The 27,465-nt window shown below is 52.8% G+C and overlaps 1 protein-coding gene across 1 annotated transcript; it reads right to left on the bottom strand.

Moving 5' to 3' along the window:
* Positions 1-1,000: 1,000 nt before the first annotated feature.
* On the bottom strand, positions 1,001-19,474 carry ANPEP (alanyl aminopeptidase, membrane). Its single transcript, XM_024766515.1, has 20 exons — positions 18,822-19,474; positions 18,150-18,292; positions 17,901-18,040; positions 17,350-17,476; positions 17,108-17,262; positions 16,732-16,845; positions 16,489-16,632; positions 16,244-16,309; positions 16,055-16,120; positions 14,317-14,492; positions 13,973-14,052; positions 12,530-12,663; positions 12,355-12,410; positions 11,281-11,428; positions 8,042-8,133; positions 7,474-7,584; positions 7,179-7,346; positions 6,310-6,450; positions 5,804-5,885; positions 1,001-1,612 (listed from the first exon to the last, which is right to left on the bottom strand). The coding sequence occupies exons 1-20, from the start codon at positions 19,472-19,474 to the stop codon at positions 1,463-1,465; spliced, it is 2,946 nt and encodes a 981-aa protein (XP_024622283.1). The 3' UTR covers positions 1,001-1,462.
* Positions 19,475-27,465: the final 7,991 nt, after the last annotated feature.

Raw genomic sequence — 27,465 nt, 5'->3', positions numbered from 1 at the left:
TGAGCAGGAGACAGGGCTAAGGATGATAGTAACACCCTGCTCTCCTTAAGTGTCAGACTGTGTGCTAAGTACGTGAATCTCCTTAGATCCACACACCAACCCTATGATAGATCGTCTTTATCATGCAGATGAGGAAACCAAAGCCCAGGGGTCAAGAAACAGGCTGGACTTGAAGACTTCAGCTGGAGCAGCTCACAGGTGGGGTCAACTGGAGGTGACCCCTGAGGAGCCTGGGCTATCTGTTACCTCCCTCTTTCCCTCCCACCAGCCTTGGGTGCTCAGCTGGACCTCCTTTGCCAAGAAATTTCCACCAAGGCTGATGTGGGCCATGGAGCCCTGCGGGTCCCAGACCTTCTCCTCAGAGTTGGCCCTGATCACTGGCTGCCCCAGGTGATCTGGAGAGCACCTGCCTTTTTCTGTATGCTACTCTTGAAAACAACCACTTTACAAACTGATATGCCACGCAGGGATCCTGGAGAGGTGGCAGGACATGCCCTTGGCCAGTGAGTGGTCACACCAGGCCTGGACCCAGGGCTTGCTGCCCTTACCGTGAGCCCTTTTCTCTCACTCTCCCAGGTGTGCTGGCTGCAGTGCAGGAAGAGGGGCCCAGCCAGCACCCTGCTCCCTGAACTTGCCTTATGCTAGTTCAGGTGCAAATCCTAGCTTCTGAAACCATGGAAACTCCTGCTTTCTGGAAAAGCACTCCCTCCACTGTCAGGACCTGCTCTGTGTCTGGCACCAAGCCCTACTCCACCTTGGGGACTGCTGTGTCCCCATTCCTTCCACCTCCAGTGGTTCCCCAGCACCCAGAGTCTCAATCCTGCCAATGAAATGAACACTGCAGGCAGACACTGCCATACAGGTGTTCTAGGAAGGACCGGCAGGCTGGGTACTTTTTCCCTCCTATGTTTCCTGGGGGTCCAAGGCCCCCACGCACCCCAGGTTCTCTAGCTGTTGTGCAGATCCACTCCTGCTCTAGTTTAGTAATGAGTCTGGAAGCTCATCTAGAAATCCTTTATTTACATTTTATCTTAGAAAAAAATATACAGATCTGGTGCTCTGTTGACTCCTCAGGTTCAGGGTCTTTATGGGAGGGTGAGAGAGGGCACAGGGCAGCCCTCCAAGGCAGTCCATCATCCATCAAGGGCCTCTGCTCATCTGGCCCTTGAGCTGGACTTCCCTGAGATCAGCCCCAGGGCCCTGGGTGACAGGAGCCATGCCAGGCCTGGGGTGGGGTTGTCATGAGGGGCAGGGGCTGGGAGGCACTTGGACAGTCTGGCCATCAGAAACTGGATTGGCCCCCTGGGCAGAGTGGAGAGAACATGGGCCAGAGACTCTGTTCCTAAGGGGATGACACGGGTGCCTCAGGCTTCAGGAATGGGGGCCCTACCGTGAGCCACTTGGATAGACACACGTGGGCATCTTACATGGGGGCCAGGTGACTGTAAGCACCAGGGACTATTTAGCTGTGTTCTGTGAACCACTTTAACACCACCTCCTTGTTCTCCTTCACCCACTTGATGTTGGCTTTGGTCTTCTCCAGGGCTTGCTCCAGAGCCCGGGTGCCTGAGCCGAAGCCTACATCCATGTTGTTCTTCTTGAACTGCTCCAGCTGCGAGGAAAAGGATAATTCTGAGCCCCTGGTTAGGTCTCTAACACAGCCCTGAGGAGAGGGCTGCCAGATCCTCTGTCCTCCCCCTCCATGTTAGGGCCCCTAACATGGGAATGGGGACCACAGCCTGTTCTCCAGGACAGGCAGGGCCAGTCCTTCCCTCTCCCTGGCAGGGGTCAAAAATGACAGCCCTGGGCTTCCCTAATGGTGCAGTGGTTAAGAATCCGCCTCCCAATGCAAGGGACGCGGGTTCAAGCCCTTGTCCAGGAAGATCCCACATGCCTCGGAGTAACTAAGCCCATGCGCCACAACTACTGAGCCTCCACTCTAGAGCCCGCGAGCCACAACTACTGAAGCAGGCCTGCATGCCGAGAGCCCACGCTCTGCAACAAGAGAAGCCACTGCAGTGAGAAGCCCGCGCACCACAACTAAGAGTAGCCCCTGCTTGCTGTAACTAGAGAAAGGCTGCATGCAGCAACAAAGACCCAACACAGCCAAAAATAAATAAATAAATAAATTTATTTAAAAAAAAAAAAAAGACTGCCCCAAGGTTCAGCCTGGCTCCTACAGGTATTTAATCTTCATTGTGAGGTTCTTATTGAGTTGATCCTCAGTTTTTAAATGAATTACAATCTCAATCCAATCAAGGGAGGAGAGAGGAACAAATTAAACAGACACCACAAGGAAGCAACCAGCCAAATTCAAAATGTGGCCATTTCTATAGTACAAATGGCCCAGTTGCTTGAGCAAATAAATGTTTTTTTTTGTTGGGTTTTTTTTTTAAAGAGATGCTACAGATTAAAAGATGTATTAGTACTGGAGGTTGTAGCGAGGGCAATTAGGCAAGAAAATGAAATTAAAAGCATCCAGAAAGGAAGAAGTAAACTATCCCTATTTGCAGATGACACGATTTTGTATACAGAAAATCCCAAGGAATCGAAAAATAAAAAAGCACAACTATTAAAACTTATGAGTTCAACAAGGTTGCAGGATATAAGAGCAATATACAAAGATCAATTGTATTTCTATACACTAGTTGTGAAAAATCTGAAAATGAAATTAAGAAAACAGTTCCGTTTACAATAGCATCAAAAAGAATAAAATACTTAGGAATAAATTTGACAAAAGAAGTGCAAGACCAGTATGCTGAAAACTGTAAAATATTGTTGAGAAAAATTAAGAAGACCTAAATAAAAGGAAAAATAATGACAAATAAATCTGTGTTAATGGATTGGTAGATTTAATATTACTAACATGGAAATACTTCCCAAATTGATCTACAGATTCAATACAATCTCTATCAAAATTCCAACTGTATTTTTTTGCAGAAATTGGCAAGCTGATCCTAAAATTCATAAAGAAATGCAAAGATTCAGAATAGCCAAATGATCTTGAAAAAGAACAAAGTTGGAGGGCCCACAATCCCGATTTCAAAACTCACTACAAATCTATGATAACTAAGACAATGTGTACTAGCATAAAGACAAACAGATCAATGAAATAGAATTGAGAGTCCAGAAATAGACCCTAAAATTTATAGTCAAATGATTTTCAACAAAGGTGCCAAGATCATTCAATGGATGAAAGAATAGTCCTTTTATCAACAGAGGAATGGATAAAGAAGATGTGGTACATATCTACAATAGAATATTACTCAGCCATAAAAAAGAATGAAATAATGCCATTTGCAGCAACATGGATGGACCTAGAGATTATCATACTAAATGAAGTAAGTCAGACAGAGAAAGAAAAATATCATAGATATCATTTATATGTGGAATCTATTTTTTTTAATGATACAAATGAACCTATTTACAAAACAGAAACAGACTTACAGATATCAAAAACAAACTTATGCTTACCAAAGAGGAAACATGGGGGCCAGGAGAGATAAATCAGGACCTTGGGATTAATATACACACACCACTATATATAAGATAGATAACCAGCAAGGACCTACTGTATAGCACAGGGAGCATTACTCAATATTCTGTGATAAGCTATATGAGAAAAGAATCTGAAAAAGAATGAATATATGTATATGTATAACTGAATCACTTTGCTGTACACCTGAAACTGACACAACATTGTAAATCAACTATACTCCAATAAAATTTTTAATAAATTAATGATATTACAAAAAAAAGGAATAGTCCTTTTAATAAATGGTACCGGGACAACTGGATAGCCACAAGCAAAGGGATGAAATTGGACCTGTGCCTTACACCATGTACAAAAATTAAGTCAAAATTGATCACTCCTAAATGTAAGAGCTAAAATGATAAGAATCTTAGTAAAAAGCATAGGTGTAAATCTTTGTGACCTAGGATTAGGTAATTGTTTCTTATATATGACACATAAAGCACAAGCAACAAAAGAAAAATAGAACGTTAGACTTCATCAAAATAAAAAACTTTTGGACTTCCCTGGTGGCTCAGTGGTAAAGAATCCACCTGCCAATGCAGGGGACATAGGTTCGATCCCTGGGTCGGGAAGATCCCACATGCCCCGGAGCAATTAAGCCCCTGCACCACGACTACTGAGCTTGTGCTCTAGAGCCTGCGAGCCACAACTACTGAGCCCACGTGCCACAACCACTGAAGCCCTCGTGCCTAGAGCCCGTGCTCCACAACAAGAGAAGCCCCAGCTCACCGCAACTAGAGAAAGCCCACGTGCAGCAATGAAGACCCAATGTAGCCATAAATAAATAAATAAATATTTTTTTAAAAATTGAAAACTTTGTGTATCAAAGACACTATCAAGAAACTGAAAAGACAATCCACAAAATGGGAGAAAATATTTGCAAATCATTTGTCTAATAAGGGCCTAGTATCCAGAATATATAAAGAACTCTTGTAACTCAACAATAAAAAGACAAATACACCAATTAAAAACTGAGTGAAGGGGGCTTCCCTGGTGGCACAGTGGTTAAGAATCCGCCTGCCAATGCAGGGGACACGGGTTCGAGCCCTGGTCCACGAAGATCCCACATGCCGCAGAGCAACTAAGCCCGCGTGCCACAACTACTGAGCTTGTGCTCTAGAGCCCACGAGCCACAACTACTAAGCCCGCGTGCCTAGAGCCCATGCTCCACAACAAGAGAAGCCACCGCAATGAGAAGCTGGTGCACCGCAACGAAGAGCAGCCCCCACTCACCGCAACTAGAGAAAGCCCGCGCACAGCAATGAAGACCCAATGCAGCCAAAAATAAATAAATAAATATATATTTTTTAAAAAAAATGAGTGAAGGATTTGAATAGACATTTCTCCAAAGAAGACATACAAACGGCCAAGAAGCACATGAAATGATGCTCAACATCATTAGTCATCCGGGAAATGCCACTCATAACCACAGTGAGATACCACTTTGCACCCAGTAGGATGGCTATAATTGTTTAAAAAAGGAAAATAACAATTCTCCCCCAAACATAAAGAAATTGGAACCTTCATACATTGCTAGTGGGAATGTAAGTTGGTGCAGTTGCTTTGGAAAACATTTTGGCAGTTTCTCAAAAAGTTAAACACAGTTACCAAATGACCTAGCAATTCCACTCCTAGGTGTACACCCATGAGAACTAAAAACAGAGGTTCACTCAAAAACATGAACATAGGGGACTTCCCTGGTGATCCAGTGGTTAAGACTCTGTGCTCCCAATGCAGGGGGCACAGGTTCAATCGCTGGTCAGGGAACTAAGATCCCACAAGCGGCCGTGGCACGGCCAAAAAAAAGACAGAATTTGAAAATGGCCTGGGTATAAGATGATAGTAAGGCATTGTTAATTTTCTTGTATTTGCTAATGATAGATTATGTTTTAAAATTCCTTTATTTTAGATATGACTAAAGTGTTTATAGGTGAAATTATATAATATCAGTGATTAGCTTGAAAACTGCCACCCCAAAAAAATGTCAGCAAATGTTAACAATTGTTCAATCTGAGTAACGGGTACGTGGAGGTTCATTATATTATTCTCTTTACCTTTTGCCTATACAAAAATTCCAAGATGAATATCTGTGATTGAATTGTGACATTTAGAAAGTCTGGATACCCAGTTTCCCCTGTACATGAGGAAGGCCTGACCACATGGAGCCCCGCTGCCTTGTGAACACAGGCGGTGGGAGCTGAGTGGCAGCTGTCCCTTGAGACTGGGGATGGGCCTCTGGGTGCTGCCCCAAGGTCCAGGGCTTCTTACCTTCTGCAGCTCGAACTCAGTGGAGAATCTTCGGGTCACAGCCTGGATGAGGTTGGAGAAGGAGAAGGAACCACCGCCGTAACTGCAGGGCAGGGAGAGAGAGGAACCGTGAGGGGGGCCAGGAACCAACGTTCAGTGACTGGCAGGCGACACGGGACCCTGTGACTGTCCCTATCTCGTAGATGTGATGAAATGACATGTCCAAGGAGACACCACTAGGGACTTGAACACAGGTTTGATTGCAGTGTCCTTGCTCCCATCTCTTCAGAGAACACTCCCACCAGCCAGACTTTCTTTCCCCCAAGTGGGAAAAGGGACAGCTGTGCCCCGCTGCCACATCTTTCAATACCTGTCCCTTCCCGACCTCAAGCTGGGTTCCTTTTGGACCACTCCGATGCAGTGTCTACCGTCCACTCCCAACCCTACAGGGTCTGGTGCACACAGCCCACCCCCAGGGGACACAGCCTTGGTGTGCGCTTCCCCTAACATGCTCTCAGCAGACTCACTCCTGAAAGATTTTCTTCCAGTTGCTCTGGACAAATTCCCAGGCCAGAGATTGCCCGACGACGTTGCTGGCAATGCTGTTAATGGTGGAGGTGGCATCCTGCTTCCGGATGAGGTCTGGGTTCAGGGTGTAACTCAGGTACCTGTGAGGACAGCATGCTGCGTAATAAGTAAAAGGACCCTGCCCTCCACCCCACACACCTCTCCTGCAACCTCTCAACATGCCTTCAGCATGCTGCGGGTTAAAGACTCCTCGGTCCTACCGCCCTCCTGTAGATGGGACACTGAGTCCCCTAAGCAGGGTCACTGGCTATGCTAGGTATCATACTGACATAGACCAAGTGCTTGATAAATATCTGACGATGAATGAACGAAGGAAGGGGTAAGCGCTGCACCAGGTAGGATGGCCACTCCTGTCTTTGACATTGAGGGTAGCTCTTCTTTACTGAAGTACAGAAGATGGCATATGAGGCACACAGTGGGAGCCAGGAGCCCTCATCCAAGGGTTTGGGGGGTGCCCAGCTGGATGTCCAGAAGGCCTCAGGTCCAGGTGCACCACAGCCCTTGACAGAGAGGTAAAGGCTAGGAGACTGCAGCAGTTAAAAGCACAGGACGTGGACCCAGATCCAGATTCAAATCTTGTTTTTCTCACTTAGCAAAGCTTCTAGACTTTGGGCAAGTTGTTTTGCTTCTTTGAGCCTCAGTGTCCTCATCTGTAAAACTGGGAAACACACTGCTCCACTGCACAGGTTTACGAGGATCCCACGGAGGAGAGTGTGGACGCCTGGCTGGTTCTTTCTCCCCCACATTGGGAGCCTGGTCCCCGGCGGGGAGGGGAACTCACCCAGCCCCGTCCAGCTCTGGTCCTCACCTGTTCAGGAGCCAGACCTGGTTGGTGCAGGCCAGCGCTGAGCGGAGTTTGTCAGCTTCATTAACCAGTCGGGCTTGTTGTAACTGCCTCCAGGCGAAGTCCCACTCTTTCTGGTCACCCTGGGCGATGGCGTTGCAGTAGATGGTGGACCGCAGGTTGGGATGGATCCTGGTGTGGGGTCAGGGTGTCAGGGGTAGAGTAGCAGCAGGGAGGGCAGGACGAGGGTCTGATGAGGGCAGGGCTGTGAGCTTGAGGGACAGATAAAGATCAGGAGACAAGCAGGGGACACACTCACGGGTTATTTTGGGGGTCCATCATCCACCGGTTGTAAAGGTTCTTGGCCAGCTCCTCACACTTAGGCAGCCCATTGGAGCAGGCAGTGCTGATGGCATTAATCTCATTGTACCTGCCCCAGGGGTGACACTCTGTCAGCATGCCTGGCTCTGACTCTGGCAAAGACTCCCCTGCTGACACACAACTCCAGGAAGGGCAGCAGGGCTGGGGCTCTAAGGTTGCAGCCCTCCCGCCCTTTGGGTCCCCCTCTTTGCTTCTTGCCTTGGGCAGCCCAGGGAGGGTGGGCACAGACTCCAGCCCCACCTTCAACACCTAGAATCTGAATAACAATGCCGGTGAGGGGACCTTGAAATTTCAGTTTGGTCCTTTGTACAAAGAGGCCACATAGAGCCTCAGGGCAGGGCTCCCTATTCCTAGTGGGTGGGTGGGTCTCTCCCTGACTGGTGGCCCTGGTCCAGCCAGGAGTTGGGAACTTCAGAGGAGAATGCTGCTGGGACTTGCTCTGGACTTCCCTGGTCAGGGTGCCTGGGCCACCTGTGATCTCCAGGCCTAAGAGAGGTCATACTCACTGGTCCATCAGGCTTTCTGGGCGCTTAGTCCAGTTTTGGGTGAGATTTTCAAAATGTAGGAAGAGGGGTTCAACCTGATTCCTGAGGTAATTCTGGGAAAAAGAAAACATGAACAGCCTCAAAGAAGAGACTCATGCCTGACCCACCTGGAGCCCCACGGAGCCTCTGATGTGGGTGGGTAAGTGTAGCAAGGGCTAATGGCTACAGAAGCAAGAGGCCAGAGGCTAAGGGCCTCGCCCAAGGCCAGATAGTGGTCAAAGGAGCCGGCGCTAGTTCAGGTCTCAGATGACTGATCTGAGATTCTTTCTCCTCAACCAGTTCTGACACTGATGTCTAAGTATCACCATTTCCTAATATAGTTTTAGGGCCTACCATCCCCCACCACCTGATCATAAGTATTCTGCCTTTATTGTGGGGAATTTAGAAAACACTGTAAAGCATAGGCAGAAAATACTAACCACCCCAGAACTTACCAAATCCATGACTCCCAAATTGGTGAGTTTGCCCCTTCCTTTCTCTTTTCTACCCAGCATATCTACAATTCTGCATGCTGTTCTTTTAGCTGGCATTGTCGTGTAAGGCCCAGCCCATGTTATTAAACTCCTTTGCAGACGCTGGTTCAGGAGAGTAGATTATCATGTGTGTCAACCAGAATCCGCATCCAAACGTTAAAGGAATAAACCCCCAAGAGCAAAGAGAATTGGAAAAGAAATAACAGTGGATGAGACGGCCACACAGTGTAGGAGCTGGGAGGTGGAGAGAGGGAGATGGAACAGGCTTGGCCAAGGCGGGGGTCTGCAGCAGAGCACCTGCCGTGGGGGAGATGGAGACAGAAGCAAGGAGACTTGCTGTGGCGAGGCTCGGGATTAGAGGGATGGGTGTGCAGGGGACAGGAGTGAGGCCGGGCTGTGAACAGGGCAATGGAGTCCAAGTCTGTAGAGGGACTAATTAAACCCTCAAGCGCCCACTTCCCTCCCTGCCTCAAGCAACACCCCTCCCTCTCCCATGAGCAAGGCTGAATCAGAGGGGTTCAGCACTAGGGTCCCCAGACACAGTGGGAGGGTTGCTGAATTGCAGAGAGGGCCAGAGGTGAAAGTTTACAGCCTAAATGGAGGTACCCCCCCAGTTTCCTTCCCCACCCTGATCCCAGAAAGTGAGCCTCAACTGCACAAGACAGAGGATCACTCTGGAGACTGAATGGTCTCAAGGGAACACAGTCACAGATATTAATTTTTGAGGGTCCCCACGAGGAGTTACTTAGTCACCCCATAACAAGACTGCAGGTGACCAACTCCACCTCCTCGTGGAGCTTTCAACCACTGCCTCACTCTCAAATTCAAAGGGGCAGCTCAGCTTCCAACTTGAAAGAGGAGATCAAAACAGACAGAAGACTTGGAGGAAACAAGTCAGTGAAAGAAAAAGAAAACTTCATAAAAGCCTATGATAAATATCTTCCAAGAGTTCAGGGAAGATATTGCATAGGACACTGGAGCCAGGAATAGCACTTGGAAACTTAAATATATGATAGGAAAAAATGAGGAGAGGCGGTGTGCTAAACTGAGGGCATATCCCAGAGGTCAGAACAAGAAGTCAACAAGCCAGAAAATAGGAGAGAAGAAAACTAGAGGACCAATGTAAGGGCAGTGAATTGGATTAACAAGTGTCCCAGAAAGAGAGAACCGGGGGAAAAAAGGAGAGGAAGAAAGTTTAAAGGAGCAATGCAAAGTTGTCCAGGTTGAAAATGTAGAAGGATAAGAAAGGCCTGCATGAAGGACCACCAGCATGGAGAGAAGAGCCCACAGCTTCCAGAAGGGGAACCAGGCCACATTCAAAGAACTGGAAATAAGAAAGGCCCTGGGCTTCTCAACAGAAACATGAGAGGTTTGATGTCAATGGAGCAAGACCTGAAATTTCCTGAGGAATAATTTCCAAAATAAAAACTACTTTTTTTTTTTAATTTTTTTGGCCATGCTGCGAGGCATGTGGGATCTTAGTTCCCTGATCAGGGATTGAACCCATTCCCCCTACAGTGGAAGCACAGAGTCCTAACCACTGGACCGCCAGGGAAGTCCCTCAATCTAGAAACTTCTAAACCCAAGCAAGCTCTCAATGCAGTGTGAAGGTGGAATAAAGACATTTCAGACAATCTACCTGAAAAAATCCACCTCTTATGAACCCTTTCTCCAAAACTGGAAGATGTGCTCCCCTAATAGAGAGAAAACTCAAGGAAGAATCCATGGGTTCAGGAAACAAGAGATGCAACAATGGAGAGCCTCCCAGCATGGGAGCTGAGTAGCAGTTCTAGAAGGGAGCAGGCCGACAGAGGGCACCAGGAGGGATGCCTCCAGGAAAAAGCAAAATTAACGTATTATCTGATACATTTGTATAAGATGTATAAAAAAGGAGACACAAACATGGTACTTTATGTGGCTCCGCGGAGAATGATATTTAAATAATCACATAAAGTAAATGCTGAATACTGAGTTGACCAAATACTGTGATTTTACTACATTAGGAGGATGGGGTGAATCCAAGGTGTAGGTAGGTTAATGAGTTTAAAGTGAGTTAAAACCTCATTTACCATAACAGTTAGTTAATCATGTGAAAAACATTTTTAATGACTACATAATATCCCATCAACTGGATATTCTAGTTTACTTAACCAACTCCAACTGTTGGACATTTGAGTATTTTTGGTTTTCTTGTCTTTTATAAACCACACTTCAATGAACATCCTTATGGGTTCAGCTATGGATCCAGAGCAAGCAGCTTCCCTCTGATCCTCCCTGCCCGTGCCCCCAAGCTTCAAAACTGTTAACATCGGCATCCCCCTCCAGGCCCTTAGGGCAGGCTAGGCAGGCACAGGCCCGCTCCTTTCACAGAGGGGTTCTCTGGGTCTGAAGAGGATTGCCTGAGTCCACACAGCTGGTAAAAGGCCTTCTCCCTCACTCCCACCCGCTTCCTGTTCTGTGGCTTTTTCTGTTGCCTTCTGAAAGAAGGATTTGCTAATTTCCAAATCTAGCAAACCTTGCTAGAAGTCTGTGTCCTTTCTTTGCTGTGCCCAACCTGCTCACCTTCTCAATCCCTGCTCCCTTCACCCTACCTCCCTCCTACTCTCTCACCACTGCCAAGGACGTGGCGTGTTTCACCATTCCAGGCAATATTTCTATTCACTTCCTTATGGTGTAATTTCAGGCACTGGGGAATTGGTCCTTGAACCCTGCCATGCCCCTCTGTACCTTCATGGGACCGTAGACCTCGGATCGGTCGAACATGAGCTTGAAGTACCTCAGGCTGCTCAGGGCGGCCTGCCAGGGCATGTACTCTATCTCGTTTTTCAGGAAGAGGGTGTTGTTCAGCGCCAGGGTGACAGGGACTATACGGGCACTGGGAACAGACAGAGGGGCTCAAGTAAGCACCCCCACCCAGTCCAGCCTCACTGTGGGAACCCCAACCTCCTCCTAGAGCCTGAGGTCCCAGAGGCCCAACTGAGCCAACTCCAGCATTCACCAGGGGTGGGGCTGGGGGTAGGGGTGAGGGATGTGGATGCTGGGTGGTGCCACAAACGAGGCCAGCCCAGGCCTGGCCCTCACCCACTGCCAGTCACATTTCCTTGCTCATTATCCCCATTTTACAGGTGAGGAAACTGAGGCTCAGAGAGGTAAAGTGCCTTGCCTAAGGCCACACAGCCCACAGGAGACAGATTAGAAATTCAAAAAGACAAGAAACCTGTGCTATTTACTCTGCCCACCTCTTCTCTGATTGCTTGGCTCTCTGGTCTTTCCTCCCTCCACCTCCTCAGGCCATCTGTGCATATTTGGTTCATAAATGTCCATGTCTATGGGTGACATCACTTACGTCTAAGAACTTGGCACCTGCTGGTGCTCATGAACACAGCAGCTGCTCAATAAATATCTGTTTATCCATGCTGCATCTCTTCTATCCTGTCCTTCCCGTATCTTTCTTAGCACTGAGCATGGTGGCCTGGGCCATAGGTAGTCCTCCGGAAAACCTTGGTGCCGTGGAGTGCACTGTGGTTTTGGAGTTGGACAGGACTGCGTCTGGCTGTCATGGGCTAATGTGTGACCTCAGGCAGGGTACTCAAGCTCTGAATCTCAGAGTCCTTCTCTGGGAAGTATGGGCTGTGACACTGACAATCTCCGGGGACATGGGGCCAAGGGAGGGGTGTGCACAAGCACAGGGAGCCCACGGTGCTGAGCCTGGCACATGGTGAGGACGGCGGCAGGCAGCACTGGCTCTCACTATGGAACCACACTCACCAAGTCACCAGGCTTCCATGGCTGAGCACTCACCTGGCCAGGTTGAAGCTGTCGTAGATGACCTGTGCCCGATTGATGACAGGGATGGTCTAGAAGGGGCAACAGAGCGTGTGACCTCGGGCTGGCTGTGCGGGCAGGCCCTGCAGTCTGGGACCCCGTCGTGGGGCTGGGCCTCGGGCAGGGGATGGGTGGGGCGGCAGGTACCCACCAGTGGTTTTATCTGCAGCTGATTCTGAATCTTCCTCCAGTTGTTCTCATCGTAGTTCACCTGGTAATAGCCCGTCACGTTGACGTTAAGCAGGACCCACTCGTCTGCTCCAGTTTTGAACATTATGTCCTGGGCTGTGGGGAGAGACCAGAGCTGGGCAGGGCTGCTCAGAAGGCCACAGGCTGACCCGACCCAGGCCTCGGCAGAGCAGCCTCCGCTGCAGTCTGGCAGCAGCCGGCCCTCACGCCGCTGGGCCAACGCCAAGGAGGGGGGCGGAGAAGAGGGGTAGGACTGGCTGCCAGGGCCCGACTCTGGCCGCGGACCTTGGACAGACCAGTTGCCATCTCTGAACCTCAGTGGCCGCCCTGCCTCCCACAGGCTCTGTGTGGCTGGGTCAGTGGCATCCACCGGGACAACTCCATCAGCACACCCCTGGCCACTCAGACTCAACTCCCCAGGCGGCCTCTCCCCCTCCACCCCCTCCTCCTCCCACCTCTCCACTTGTAACAATGCCATCACACCCAGGCAGCACCTCCCATCCAGTTAGCCGCCCAGCACTGCTCATCTCTTCCTGGGGGCTCTGTGCCCCCTCCTCACGGCTCTCCCTCCACCCTTTCTCCTGGCAGCCAGAGGGGATCCTTCCATAACTGCAGGTCAGACCCAATGGCTTTCCCACTTCCCACCTGTCCCAGCTCCTCCCGGCCCGAGGACATAGCCATTGTCTCCTGCAGCCTGCAGGGACCCGCTTCAGCTTCACCGAGGGCGCACCTCTGCCCGAGCCACACTCAGTCCCCGAGCTCTCTCCTACCTCAAGCCTCGCACTTGCTCTTGACTCTGCCTGGACTGCTTCTCTCTGCTGCCATTAGCCTGGCGAACTCCTGCTCTTACTCTGACTCAGCTCACCTCCTCCAGGGAGTGTTTCCTGACCTCTCCATGAAGTTGAAGCTCCCTATTCCCCGCTCCCTACCCACCTGCCCCAGTACCCCAGAGGCCACATATGCCTCTGTTAAAGCACTCAGCACAGCTCTGGAACGTTTGAACTGCTTGTCTTCCTTCCCTTCACCTGCAGCCTTGGCTTAGGCAGAGGATGACTTGCCTTGACCTTGGTTTCCTCAGTGCCTGGCAGAGTAGAACTGCTCATACTATGTGCCAGGCACTGTTTTAAACATTCCATGGGAATCCTCCTCTTTAACCTTCACACAACTCAATGGGGTAGATATTGTTCCTAGCCCCACTGTATAGATGGGGAAATGGAGACCAGAGAGAGATGGTAACTTGGCCAGGGTCACACAGCATAGAAATTAGAACCAAAGAAGCTGGCTCCATTTGTTGAATAAAACGATGAAGGAAGCCCTGGCTGAGGCCTGCCATAACCCCAGAACATGGGTCAGGAGCTGGGAGTATGGGATGGGGCTGCTGTCCACTAGGGCAGGGCTGGATTACCTGTTGCGTTGCCCGGCAGCCAGTAGGGGTCCTGCAGCCTGCCATTTTTGATAGATGAGATGGGAACAATCCACAGGTAGCTGCAACAAGAGATCCAGAGGCCAGGTGTGAGAAACGGCAGCTCTTGGGCACTGCCAGCAAAGAACAGCCTTGCCCGGACTTCCAGTTTCTGCCCAACTCTGGCACTAAAACGCCCCCATCCTCCTGGCCCAGGAAGGAGACTGTCTACAGCTACTATGGCAGGGCCACAGCGGGCCAGGCCCTGCTATGGTCAGAGGGTCCCAGAGCAACTGCCCCTCAGAACCTTCACTAGGACGCCTGTCTCAGTGACCTCATCTGCTCACTTGAACACTGAGGGGCGGGTGACGTTGGACTCGGGGTCAAGGAGGAAGTGCTTCTGGGAGATGCTCCCTGTCTTGGTGTCCACAGTGATGACAGGGAAGCCCATCTGCTGGGTCCAGCGGTCCATGATGGCACGCACGGTGTCTGGCAGCTCGACGGTCGACTGATTGTTTACAGCCTTGGGCAGAGGGATATGATGCAGCCATCTTTTTTTCACCCACCCTCCCCTTGCACCCTTGGCCCCCCCTTAGTGGTACCACTTTGCTGGGAGGCAGGAGCTGGGGTCCCAGCCCGGCTCTCTGTCTCCTCGGCTGCCCAGTGCTGGACACGCCAAGAGCTTCCCAGCCTCTGGTTCATTCCACTTTGATTAAGCAAATCTATGTGGCCTCCCATTCTGTGATCCACCCTCAGGTGTGTGTGTGTCAGGGAGGGGCACCCAGGATGCCCATGGCTCAGCCTGAACAAACCCGGGAGGACAGGCAGGGAGAGGAGACAGAGAGGAAGGAAAACCAGTGTCCCCATGTCACAGGCAGCGCGAAGGAGAGGGTCGTGGCGATGTGAAGGAAACGCACCTGGATGAGGGTCTGGGGATGGGCTTAGGGTGGTTGTTATTGTCTTAAATCTTTTTTCATCTTTTTCCATGTGTGTGCATTGCTTTCATAATAATAACAGAAAACCAACCACATCTGTTAATAACTGAGAAAATAAAAAACTAAGAACAGCGTAAATAGAGGGCAGAAGACCCTGTCGGAAGGTGCAAGCTGAGGGAGAGGGCATCTCTAGGGGGGCTGCAGAGAGAAGGGGCTCAGGGAAAGAGGGAGGGGCAGATGGAGCTGGAGGGGTGCTGGTGTGGAGGAGGGCTTGGCTTCGGAAGAAAGGAAGGCGCTGGAAACTGAGGCTGGGCAAGGAAGACAGTGGAAGCGGAGGGGAGGGACTGACGCTGTGGGAGGTGTGGGACGTGGACCGGCCTCGTGGCAGATGGATGTCGGGCTGGAGACTGGCCAGGAGGGCCCTGGAGCCCAGCTGTGACTCTGTGACAAGGCCCTGGGCCTCCCCTCCCTGGTCAGGCTGGTCATGGAGCACAGGCATATGGGGGGATCAGTAGGGCTGACCAGGGCCACAGAGAAGGGGTGGGGGCCGCCGTGAAGGAGAAGACATGATGGGGGATGATGGGGAGAGTCTCAAGAGAGGTGGGGAGGAGGGGCAGGCAGGAGGGTGGGAGTGGTCAGAGGGTTTGCCCAAAGACAGGGGCCACTCAGGGTCTGAATGGACAGGAATGCAAGGTGAGGCTGGATAGGAGGGTCAGAGAGCGTGCCGAGGGTGCTGGTGTGTGCAAAGTCACGTCTGGGAGGGGCCAGCTGGGGCGCAGGGCAGCCAGGAATGCTGAGTAGGTGAATGACTGGCTCCAAAGTTCCAGGCAGAGGAAGGCTTGGGCTTGGGAACCACAAGAGCCCGTTTCCTCGCTACTCAGATGATGGCACTCCTCAGCTGCCCTCACAGAGCTCACTGTAGCATGAGGGGGGCTGCCTGCCAGGGCTTGTGACCCAGGCTCTCGTAACACCTCCTTCAAGGAGACATCATTGCGCCCATTTTACAGATGAGCAAGCAAGCCTCCAGGTGGCCTGCCTGGGAGGGTAAGCAGTGGAGCTGGGCACATTCTTACACGTGTGCTGCCCCCAAGGACTTTCAGCGTCTCAGGACCCCCACAGAATGGCTTCAGGGGAGCTGGTTGTTACTGACCATCTGCAGGTGTTCCCACAGGTCCAGGTAGGTGGTGTTCTGATAGGCAAAGGCATTCAAGTAGGACTGTGGAAAGACAGGGCACGGTGAGGGTAAAGCTGCTGCCCCAGGCTCTACCACTCAGCCTCTGTGGTAGGCCGGGGCTTGGAGGAAACACCTCCCACCCTATGGCTGGCCAAGGGTACTCACCGCCAGGCCCTTCCTGAACAGGTCCTCAGTCAGGAACTCAGAAAGCATCCTGATGACCGAGGCTCCCTGGTGGAGGAGAGGGGGCTCAGAAGGCTGCGCCGAGCCAGCAGGAGACCCTGTGTCCCCATTGGGCGGGGACAGGTGCTCCCGGAGGCCCCAGCTTCGGTGGGCCCCTGTGGGCCGAGATCCCACCTCCCTTCCCATGACCCTACTATCTCAGGACCAGCATGGGGGCTGGGCAGCACCTTGCTATAGGAGATGGAGTCAAACATCTCGCTGATCTGGGCGGGTGTGTTGACCTCCTCGGCAGGGGTGGTCAGGGGGTGGGAGGAGGCCAGCGCGTCCACAGCCATCACATGGTACAACTCGTTCGGCACCATGAGGTCTTTCTGCAAATCCCCAGCAGCCATCAGGAGACTGGCCTGGGAGGGGGTGACCCAGGTCTTCCCCCATCCCAGACCCCAGAGGTCCCTGGGCAGCGGGCTCACCAGGTTCCAGGTGGGCTCTGCATAGTCAGCACCCAGGTACTCCACGTAGGAGGCAAAGCCCTCGTTCAGCCAAAGATCATTCCACCAGGCCAGGGTCACCAAGTTCCCAAACCACTGTGGGGGAGGGGAGGTCAGCCCGGCAAGCCACTGGCGCCTTGCGGTCACTAACGGTACCCAGAGCTACCCTTCACCGAGTGTTCCCAGTGTGCCAGTCTTGAGCTCGGCTTCACCGACATCATCATGACTCTCCTCCCTGACACCCTGCCAGGTGGAACTCTTCCCTTCTCAGCTGCCAAGGACGGAGCCACAACTTGTGCCGTCTCCTTCCAGAGCCCCCCTCGTTCTTTGTCTGCACTCCCCATGATTGGGGGGCTACCTGGTGGGCCAGCTCGTGAGCAATCACAGTGACAACCCGCTCTTTGTTGCTGCTGGAGGAGGCCTGTGGGTCAAACAGCAGCGAGTTCTCCCGGTAGGTCACCAGCCCCCAGTTCTCCATGGCACCGGCGTTGAAGTCGGGCAAGGCAACCTGGTCTGGGGAGTCCAGGCTGTTGGTGGGATGGCCTCAGGCTATGGGGGGAGACCCATCCACTTCCCCCCAATGCGAGGTACCTCACTCACCAGATTTTGGGAGTGGGTAGGGTGTATCAAAATGTTTGGCAAAGAAGTTTAGGATGGGACCTGTCACGTTCAGGGCATAACTGCCATGGTTCTCTGCAATTGCATTAGGCCGAGCCCAGATCCGGACCTGCAAAGAAGACAGAGGTAGGTCAGGGGCCCTTCTTGGGTCCTGGTGCAGGTGGGCCGAGTCCCAAAACCTGGCAGGCTGGGGGACCAACTAGGTTAAACTGGGAGGCTTGGTCAGCAGAGGAGAGGGCGGGGGTGTCTCTTCAGAGCCTTGAGTCACAGGCAGGGGCCTTTGGGGAACAATAGCCATAGACACCATCTGTCTGGCACCCAGGAGTCGGGAACTCCCTTCATGAGGAGGGTCCCACTTTTCAGATGCAGAGACGGAGGGTCAGAGAACCTAAGGCATTTGCCCAAGATCACTCAGAACTGGGATTCAAACACTGCCTAGCAACTCAGGGGCTGGGACAAGGATGAGGATAAATAGGAATATCTCCCAGGCCAGGACCAATCCCGAGGAAGGATAGGTGGCCTCAGCTCCATACCTGGACGTTGTTGGGTTCCGTTTTCTCCACACTCGTGAACTCGCACACGATGTAGGCCAGAAGGTATGTGGACATTACAGGCGTGGTTTTGAACTCAGTGACGTTCCAGTTGGGGTCTTCTACAAGCGGGACACTGGGACCTGGGCAGGGAGCACGCAGGCATGTGGGGTTGTGCCCTCTCCCTGCCCTGTGCCCCAGCCCTGGGGGTCTGCTTTCCGAGGATGTGTGGCCCCAGCCAGACCTGCTCACCTTTGGGCGGCATGTTGGACAAGGCCGTGAATCCATTGGGGTGGATGAGGGTGATGTTAAATGTGGCCTTCATGGCCGGCTCGTCAAAGCACGGGAAGGATTTCCGGGCATCTGTAGACTGCATCTGTGTCGTGGCCAGCACCCTGCCCGAAGTGGGGTTAGAGGGTGTGCCAGCTTAATGCCTGTGCCCGTGTGGGTGTACGGGGCTGGGGCTGTAGGGTGTTGCTGGGTGTGCAGGGACGGGGTGCACAGATGCTGCCTGGCCTAATCCCTGCCCACCCCACCTCCCCCAGGCCGCCTCTAGGCCAACAGGCCAGCTGACGTGGGAGAGCAGAGCTCCTTCTGGACTCAGGGTCAAAGTCCTGGCAGGCTCCATCCCTGTATTGGCTGGGAAACCTTGGCAAATTTCTTTCCTCAGAGCCTGTTTTCCTATCTATCCAAGGGGCACTTTCATCTCTCATCCTTACTCCCTAATAAAGTATAGAGGAGCCCTCCGGGAAAGGGTCGATTGTCTTGGTAGCTGCTCTACCGGAGCTGCAGATGGAGTGATGGGCCAGCCAAGGACTCCCGAAGGTTCAAAGGCCCCGAACCCAAGCCCTTCCTTGGCTCCCAGGGTCCAGCTCTGCCTCAGCACCTAGGATCTGCCCCCCAGCAGACCCAGCTCTGACTTACTTTTTGACATTGCCTTCCATGTACTCGCTGCGGTAGAAGCCTGCCAGGTCGTCGGCCAGCTCCCCCTGAAATGTACTCTCCATCTCGTACATTCTGCCTGCCTCCAGCGAGCCCTTGAGGTGTACCACCAGATACTCCGTGGGCTCTACCAGCTCGGTCCTGTCGATGTCGGGGGCCGAGGAGGCCCCCACGCCCCTCAGGGCCACCATGTGCCCCTGGGTTGTGGTGTAGTTGAGCTTCTTGCTATGGATGATGATGACGTCAGTGGGGACCTTGCAGATGAAGCGGACGATGCTTCTGCCCTCGAAGATATACAGGCCATTCTTATTGGGAGTGAGGTAGGGCCTCAGTGTCACATCGTAGGAGTCAGGCAACAGTGTCGTGGGTAGGCGGTATCGGTTCCATGGCTTGCTCTGGTCCAAGGTGGTGGCCGTGGTGATGGTGGTTGTCAGGCTGGTCGCGGGGCTCGTAGGGGTCGCGGAGCTCGTAGGGGCCACAGAGCTCATAGGGGCCACGGTGGTGGCGTACCCGGCATTCTGGTTCTTCTCCTGGGCATACAGCACAGACAGAGCGATGATAGTGGCTATGGCCGCCACGCCCAGGAGGATGCCCAGGATGCCCAGAGCCTTGGATATGTAGAATCCTTTGGCCATGGTGAGGGTGCAGAGGGAGCTTGGGGAGGCTCAGGACCGGTGGGGAACAGGGCAGCCTCGGGCCAGGCTTATATCCCTGAAGGGGAGGAGCCCCACAGCCTGCAGACTGGGCAAAAATTAACCAGGGCTCAGGCGAAGGTCACCGGACTGGGTGGGAACACACTCTGCCCAGGTTTCGGAGAGGAGATCCAGGAACAGTGTGCGGAGTGCAGCTCAGGGGTACCTGCTGGGAGCAAACTGTCCGGTTACAGGCTGCAGACTTCCTGGGAGCCCACCGAGGGCTGAAGGGCAGGCGTCAGGCTTCGTGCCCAGCAGGGAGAGGGAGCGGCCAGGTGGCTTGGATCTGCCTGCAAGCTGAGACAATGGGCACCAGAACAGGAGGATCGAGGTTAGGTCCAGGAGGTTAGAAGGACTTCCCAGGAGCAGGGAGGTGGGAGATGAAGAGAAAGGGAGAGTTGGTTTCTAGCTCGGGTCAAAAACACATTGGTTCACCCCTGTGGTTGGATGGATGCCCAGGGCTCCTCAGTGACATGGCCCCAGCCTCCCTTGCATTCTTTCAGAGCAGGGAGTTCTTCCAGGTTCCCCTCCCTTTCCCTTCTGCCAAAAACTTTTTCCTCAATTATAAGCTCACTGAGAAGAATGAAATAAGTTGTTTTGCCTTTTTTTCTTCTTTTTTTTAAGAGAGGAGGCTGGTGGAGGCTTAACCTCTTCCCAGCCATGACCTTGGGCAGGTAATTTTACTTTTCTGAGACCCCTTTCCTTGTACATAAATAATAGTATTTACTTCTCAGATTTGTTGAACAGATTTAATGAGAAAACATATTAAATACCATATAGTAGAACCTGAAAATCCTTCCCTTCCTTTCTTTCTTACTCAGAGGTCAACCATTCTATCCTTGGTAGAAAGGAAGATATTACTTATCATGCTCAATATAATATGTTCTTACAGGAATATGATGTTCATCGTCACCCTTCCCATCTGCCAGCCCAGTTCCTCAGACCTCAATATCACCTGACCCTCACCCCAACATCCAACTCACCCTGCCCCCCAATCTCACCATGTCCTTGGTCAAAGCCACTGTCATTGTTTATGTGGGCACTGCTGGACCCTCATGACTCCTCACTTCCACTTGGGCCCCCTCAAACTAGCTTGCTACACAAATTGGATCATTTTGCACCACTGCTTAAAACCTTCCCTTTGCTCTTGGAATTCAGACCAAATCTTCTAAAGACACCCACAAGTTCAAGTGCTATCAGCTGGCCCACTTCCCAACCTCATTCTCACCACCCTCCCCTCTGTTGCGGAACTCCAGCCACTCTGGCCTTCACCCAGACCCTCCACCACAGGACCTTTGCATGTGCAGTTCCCTCTGTTTGGATCATCTTCTCCCCCTTCTTGCCCTGGTTACTTCCTATTTATTCTTCAAGTCTTTCTCAGAGAAGACACCCTGACCTCCGTGACTAGGTCAGGCCCCTTAGAACCACAAACCTCTTCTTCAAAGCCCTATAACTCAGCACAATTTTCCATTTGATCTGTGTGGTGATGATTTGAGTGTTGCCTGTCTCCCCGACCAACGGCAGGCCCCATAAGAGCAGGTCCCTGGCTGCTTCTGCTCACTGGCACTAGGCACGGTGCCTGGCACATAGTAGTTGCTCAATACATATTTGCTGAGTGAATGCACACAGGCGTGAATGGGTGCATGGATGAATGAGTGAGTCAATTCAGGCGTCACTCCTTATTGGAGTCTTTGCAGCCCATCTCCACCCCTGTCTCCACTCCCACTTAGCCCTGGGAGAATTGTCTACCCCCTTCTCTGAGCCCTCCTCCAACCATGGCAGACAGGCAAGACTCTTGCTAGGGCCAAATGCATCTCAGGGCCCACGCTTGTCTCCTCCCTCATCTGGTCTGCCAGCTCCTCATTCATTAGCCACTCCCTGCCCCGTCTTGGGCCAGCAACCAGTGAGCCCACCTGGAGGCTTGGTAAACAAATGCATGCATGGACGGTAAGTGTTCATAGGTTAATTCATTCAGGCATCCCTGTACAGGGTCTTCAGGGGAATCCTGGGTGCCCATCTTTGGGCTCAAGGGTGCTCTGAGCTGTCAGCACTTCCCTCTTTCTCTCTAGAGACCTGCCCCCCAGGGCGTTGGTCTGGACAGTGTGGACTTCCCATTGCAGTGAACTACAGCCACCCCTATTAGGCCTGGGCTGATGGCCAAGGGGCAAGAGTGGGAAGCCAAGTACCGAGGGAGGGCTGCAACTTGGGCATGGTGACAGAGGGAGCAGCAGCCCCTGAGGGTGACTGGGAGTGAGAAGTATGTGCTTCCAGTCTCCCTTCATCAGGGCTAGAATTTGCCAAGGAAAGCCATCTCTGTTGTACCCCGAAGGCTGGCACCCAGGGGTCATGCATCCCCTTGCAACAAGTTTCACTCTGTAGGACCTGCAGCCCTCTCCCACCTTTGCAGCAAAAAGACTTTTGCAGCTTATGTAAGCCTGATTGGCCTAATCTCTACTCCAAACAAAGAAAGAGGCGCTGCCTGGCCCATCATGGCCTTTTCCTGTTTGCTTTGGACACAGTCCGTGGGCCCAGCTGGCTGGGATCTTTACCCTTTTGGAAAGCCCATTGCCTGTAATGAGAGGTCCCTGTTCTGGGTACTGTGCCAGCCCAGGCTGGGGGCACATAGAGGGGCATGCTCCACAGCCCCCACATTCTCGAATAATAAAAAGGGATCCCTCTTCCAGCCCCCTGCCAAGGCCCAGGCATGGCCATCTCTACACCCCACTGGGTAGCAGTAACCATGTTCTTCTCCCCTGTCACCCAACGTGCCCACACACCTTGGCAGAGGGATCATCCTCTCCTGCTTGAACCTGGTCTCTGGCTCCTCACTGCTTGTGGAATGAAACCTCAGCTCTGGCTTGAGCCTGAAAACCTTCTGTGGACTTGACCCTCTGGCCTCTCCTCTTTCCAATGCCCGATGTGGCTCCAGTTGTGGGCATTTCCCCAAACTCCCTGGACTTTTTCATACCTCTGTGCCTTTACCCATCCTGTTTCCACTGCCAGGAATGCCTTTCCTCTCCCTCCTGTCAAACTCCTACTCATCTTTCAAAACCCAGCTCAAACATCACTGCCTTCTCATGAACAGGCAGCCCCTTTCCCCCGGGTGCTTCCCTGGCCTCTGGTTCACACCTCTATCACAGCACTTAAGGCCACCTATGTGTTCAAATGCTTCTCACTAGACCTAGGCACCTCAAGGGAAGCCTCTGTGACTTTGTACACCCCTCCATGCCTAGCACAGGGCAGAAGCTCAACGCTGGCTAAATGAATGACAATGTCCACAATCCTTGCCTTGGCTTATAGGTCTAGTGTGATCTAGCCTCCAATGATTCTCTGGTCTCATCTCAAGCCTTCTCCCCCTGTTGCTCTGCCCCACTGGCCTCTTTTGGTTTCTCAAGCTCACCATCTCTTCCTTCCTCCACCCCTACTCCACCCTCACCCTCACCCTCACCCCCACCTCACCCTCACCCCAAGCTTCTCTTTGGGCCTGAACAGCTTCTGTCTTTCCTTCACATACCACCCACTCATCCTGGAAGCTCACTTCAGCGATGCTATCCCGGGGCAGCTCTCCCAGCACCCCCAAGACTCAGCGCCATGAGGATGGTATCCTCCATACCAGGCAAGCACCTAGTACACAGCAGGCAGGTAACACATGCTCGCGAAATGGAGCAGCCATAAGAAAGCGAGAGGCAGTGGTTAAAGACCGAACTCGGCGTTAATTCAGACCCTGGATCCTCGGCACAGATTTCCCCTCTATGCCTCACGTTCCTTCTTGGGCTCCTAGATTGTGCATACAAACCGCTTTTGTGAGTTTTGCCATATCTGTGATCCTCCTGTACATTATTTAGTTAACATTTTTCTTTAAAAAAATTCACTACTTACTCTCCTTCTGAGCAATAACGACCAAGAAGTCATGGTTGGATGTATTACGTTATATTTTTTCTGATTCACATTTCAATTTATGACTATTGATTTTAAAACTATTCATCTAGGTAGCCACTACAATCACCTTGTTTAGCTGCCCTCACTTGGGGAATCACTGCTCCTCCTTGTATGATTCTGGGGTGGCACCACCTGCAGACTGTCTTTGGAGTGAAAGATTTCTGCAGGCGAGCAGAATGTGTGCATTCCTTTTACCATTCATTTCTTGATGGGGGAGAAGCTGAGTACCCAGCCCCGGTCTCAACCAAAGCAGCCTTCCCATCTATGGGTTTATTTATTTCTGCCCTGCCTATGTTTTGGTCCGGGAACAAAAGTTCTAAATTAAAAAAAAAAAAAAAAATTAAGGTTGACAACAATCATGTTAGAGAGTATTTGAGGCATAGCCACTCGTGTAGAAGACATTAATTGAATGGGAAAAGTCAGCTTTATCTCAGATATGGGGGTACAAGTTGCCTTGAATTCAAACATGACAACGCCAGGAGCCTGGGAGGGGCTGTAGTGGGGAAAGCCAGGACCAGCAGTCAGGCAAACAACTGTGCAGTCCCAGCTCCCTCACAGATCGCTGAGTCTTGGGGTAAGCTGCTGCCCATGCTCACTCAACACCTCCCCGCCCTATCCTCCTCAGCTGCAGGGCTGTGCAGGCTGGGAGCTATGGAACAACCTGAAGCCCATCTGTCTGCTCTGAAGGGGCAGCGAGTTAGGAGCAGGAATGAGGCTGGGGCCCCAGTGCAGGGCACATTCTGACCCCTCCAGCCCCTGGCCTTCTCCCAGACTTCTGAGGTCTCCACCCACAGCTGCGTGAGGCTGGGCCTGGGCCAGCCCCCAGGGTGCTTCCTCTGGGAGCCTTGGACATTGTCCATCCTGTGAGAACCGCAGAAGGCCCTAATGGGAAGTCAGCTCCTGTTTTGGCCTCTGGAGCCCAATGCAAGGGCACTCAGGAGCGAAGGAGCAGAAGGGGCCCTCTTGGAGTTGGGGAAGTACACCAGTCTCGGAAGGGCCATTCTGGGCTGTGGATCCTGTCTGGCAACTCCCATCTGTGTAACTGAACAGATAATCACCATCAGGATAATCACCACCATTTGGCTGTTGAGAAAACCAAGGCACAGAGAAGTTAAGTGACTTGCCCAAGGTCACACAGGCTAGTTAGTGGCAGGTTCTATTGCTTAACTATATGTGCCTCCCAAAGCATCCTCTCATACAGCTCCCCACATTTCCTACTAGGCAGTGCCCAGGAGGGTTAAAAGACCACAGGAGGAGACACACACCTTTTAGCATAACAACACATGACAACAAGTTAAGGAAGGCCAATCTGGGCAGGATGAAAGATCTGATCATCTTTTAGGGGAACTGTGTGTCCCTTCTTCTGAATTTTAGAGGCACACTAAGGGACATGGGGCAGGAGTGGCTGCTGCAAGGAATAGCTGAGAGACTGGCAACCTGGTGGAAGTCAGCTTGGGGGCTCTACAAAGGGGCCATGAACTCCCTGCCCCCAGACCAGGACTGGGAGCAGGGGCTGGTTCTAGGAAGTGGAACTTCTTATCAGAGGGGGAGCACTGTGCTACCAGACACAGGTCTCTGTGGAGGACCCTAGCTTGCTTTCAAGGGTGCACCCGAACCACTGTAGCGTCTCCAACGACGGACACCCAGGGTTGGGCCCAGGCTGGAGGTGACGGCTGTTGGCCTGTGTGAAGGAAGGCACCCAGGGGACTCAGTGTGAACAGCTGGCCTACTGTCCCTGCCATCCCTCCTAGACTCTCAAATAGCCCCCAGCATGGGGTCCTGGATTTTCCACCAGAGCCAGAGGCCCAGGAACTAGGCCCCATTCCAATACCCTGATTGATGCCTTCCCACGTGGGGACCCCCCCACCTGTCTTCTCAGAATGCTTAGCAATAAAACTCTTGAAGCAAAGGGGCTGGAGGACTTGGCTTAATGGTTGTGGAAATGGGAAGGAGCTTATGCCCCACTCCCTAGAAGGCTCTGGGGGAATCACAGGGCAGGTGGCCGGTCTGCCTCACACAGTTGAGCCTGTTTCTCCATCTGTGAAGTGGGAGCAGCTCTCTGGGGTAAGCTTTCTTCCACTGATAGTCTAGCTTTACCCTAGGGCTTTTTAGGGAGGTGGGCTAGTGGAGGATGCCAGCCCACTGCCAGAGAGGGGCGAGGCACCCTGCCTTCCCCACCTCCCCTGCCCCCAATGTGTCCAAAAGGGATCTTTGGTGGATTGGAGGCCCATTTCCACTTCCGTGTGACCATGCCCTCATTTCTCCCCTCCCCCACCTCACATATCTACAGCCAGCTCCTCAAACACAGACAACCAACGGAAGGGCCCACCTAGTCCAAGACTCTGCTTTTACAGGTGAATAAGGCAAGGCCCAGAGAGGTCCAGGTCAGTTAGAGACTCAGAGACTAAGCCACAATCATACCTTAGGCCTGACTGAGAACAGTGCTCTGACAATTCAACCACACTGCCTGGTTGGTGCAGTCCCTGGGCTGGGTTGGAGGGAGGAGGCGGATTCAAGTTACAAAACCCAAGGCATGACCCAACTGGGGCACCCGTGCCCACTGCACTGCTGGGGGTTTGGAGGTGCAGAGTTAGGGCCCCACTGGCTCATCTGGAGGACCCCTCCGCAGAACAAGTGCGGGCTGCAGTAGGAGCATTGCTCTTCTCGGCTGCCAGGGAGTGCTGGAGCGGGCGCTCCGTTCCTGCCTCAGGAGAACCCGCGAACTATGGGGTTGTAAGGAGCAAGGGAGACGACGCTTGTTCAGCGGGAATTCCCTTTAAGCGGTCGGGGGGAGGGCTTTGGACGGAGGCAAAACGTCCAAGGTTAGCTAAGGGGGACTCCTACTGCGGCCTTGACCCTGAACACCCCCCTCCCCGCTCCTCCTCTGGGGGCTGTATAGACCCCAAAGGCTGGCCGGGATTCCGTTCATTTTTGGCTCCGCCCCACCCACTACGAGTCTGAGCTGCGGTGCCTCACAGTCACCACGCTCGCACCTCTGTCCCCACACCACCCTGCCTCAGACCCCAGCGGGGTAGAGTCCGCTGCACCAGCGGGGTCTCTCCATCTGCCCTCCCCTAGAGGCGCCGGCAGCTGCCCTCCCCGCCCTGGGGACCACCTCTCCAGGTGGACGGCCCCCTGCCCGGCTGATAGGCCCGCTGCGGAACCAACTCGGCAGCGAGATCATAGCGGGATCTCAGCCAAAAGAATTCTTCGCTCTCCTTGGACCTCAGTGTACCGGTCTGAGAAGGGAGCGTCGGCAGGGACGTCGGGGTCTCTGCGCGCGCTTGCGTCGATGTCCCTTCCTCACTGTGGCTGCCGCCCCGCAGCTGCCCCGCAGCCCCTCCGCGCCCCGAAGACCCTCTCCACCGCGCTCCACTTGCCTGTGGCCGCCAGGGCGCCCGACCCTGACCTGCTCGGAGCCTCCTCTCCCGAACGACGAGCCGGACCAGCCACGGACACTGCCCACCAGGACCTGACTCCTCCTTTCCCCTTCTTTGTAAAGGGAAGTAACCTGACCCGACCACTACTCCCGGGTTAACCTCTGCTCCCCCCCTCCCCCCCGCAGCTCCGCCCGGACTCCTCCCCCGCCTGCCCGCAGCCTCCCAGGAGCACCCCAGATAGGGAGCCGGTCCAACAACGGCCGGCCCGCAGGCCCTGGAATTGCTCTTCGGTTCCAGGTCTCCCGCTTCCACACCCCACCCCACTACGCCCCCCAGCCCCGCTGTGGCCGGAGCCCCAGGGCCCCGCCCCCCCCATCTGGACAGCATCTGCCCTTGGGGGAGGGACACAAAGCCTCGCCCTTCGAGTTGGGGCGCGGGGGGTGGGGGGAGCCCCACTCATTCAAAAAAATAAACTGGGCATCCCCCGGAGATGGCTGTTCCCGATAATTGAATGTCGGCAGCATAGAATTTAACTTTTGTGATACCTGGGGCTCATCATTAAGAAGGCAGAGAAGCAGCAGGACCTAGCAAAAAAAAAAAAAAAAAAAAAAAAAA

Source organism: Neophocaena asiaeorientalis, unplaced genomic scaffold (assembly GCF_003031525.2).
Source record: "Neophocaena asiaeorientalis asiaeorientalis breed wild unplaced genomic scaffold, Neophocaena_asiaeorientalis_V1.1 scaffold346, whole genome shotgun sequence".
NCBI classification, from domain to species: domain Eukaryota; kingdom Metazoa; phylum Chordata; class Mammalia; order Artiodactyla; family Phocoenidae; genus Neophocaena; species Neophocaena asiaeorientalis.
The sequence above is the reverse complement of the archived record's forward strand: the minus strand, read 5'-3'. Positions and strand labels throughout refer to the sequence as shown.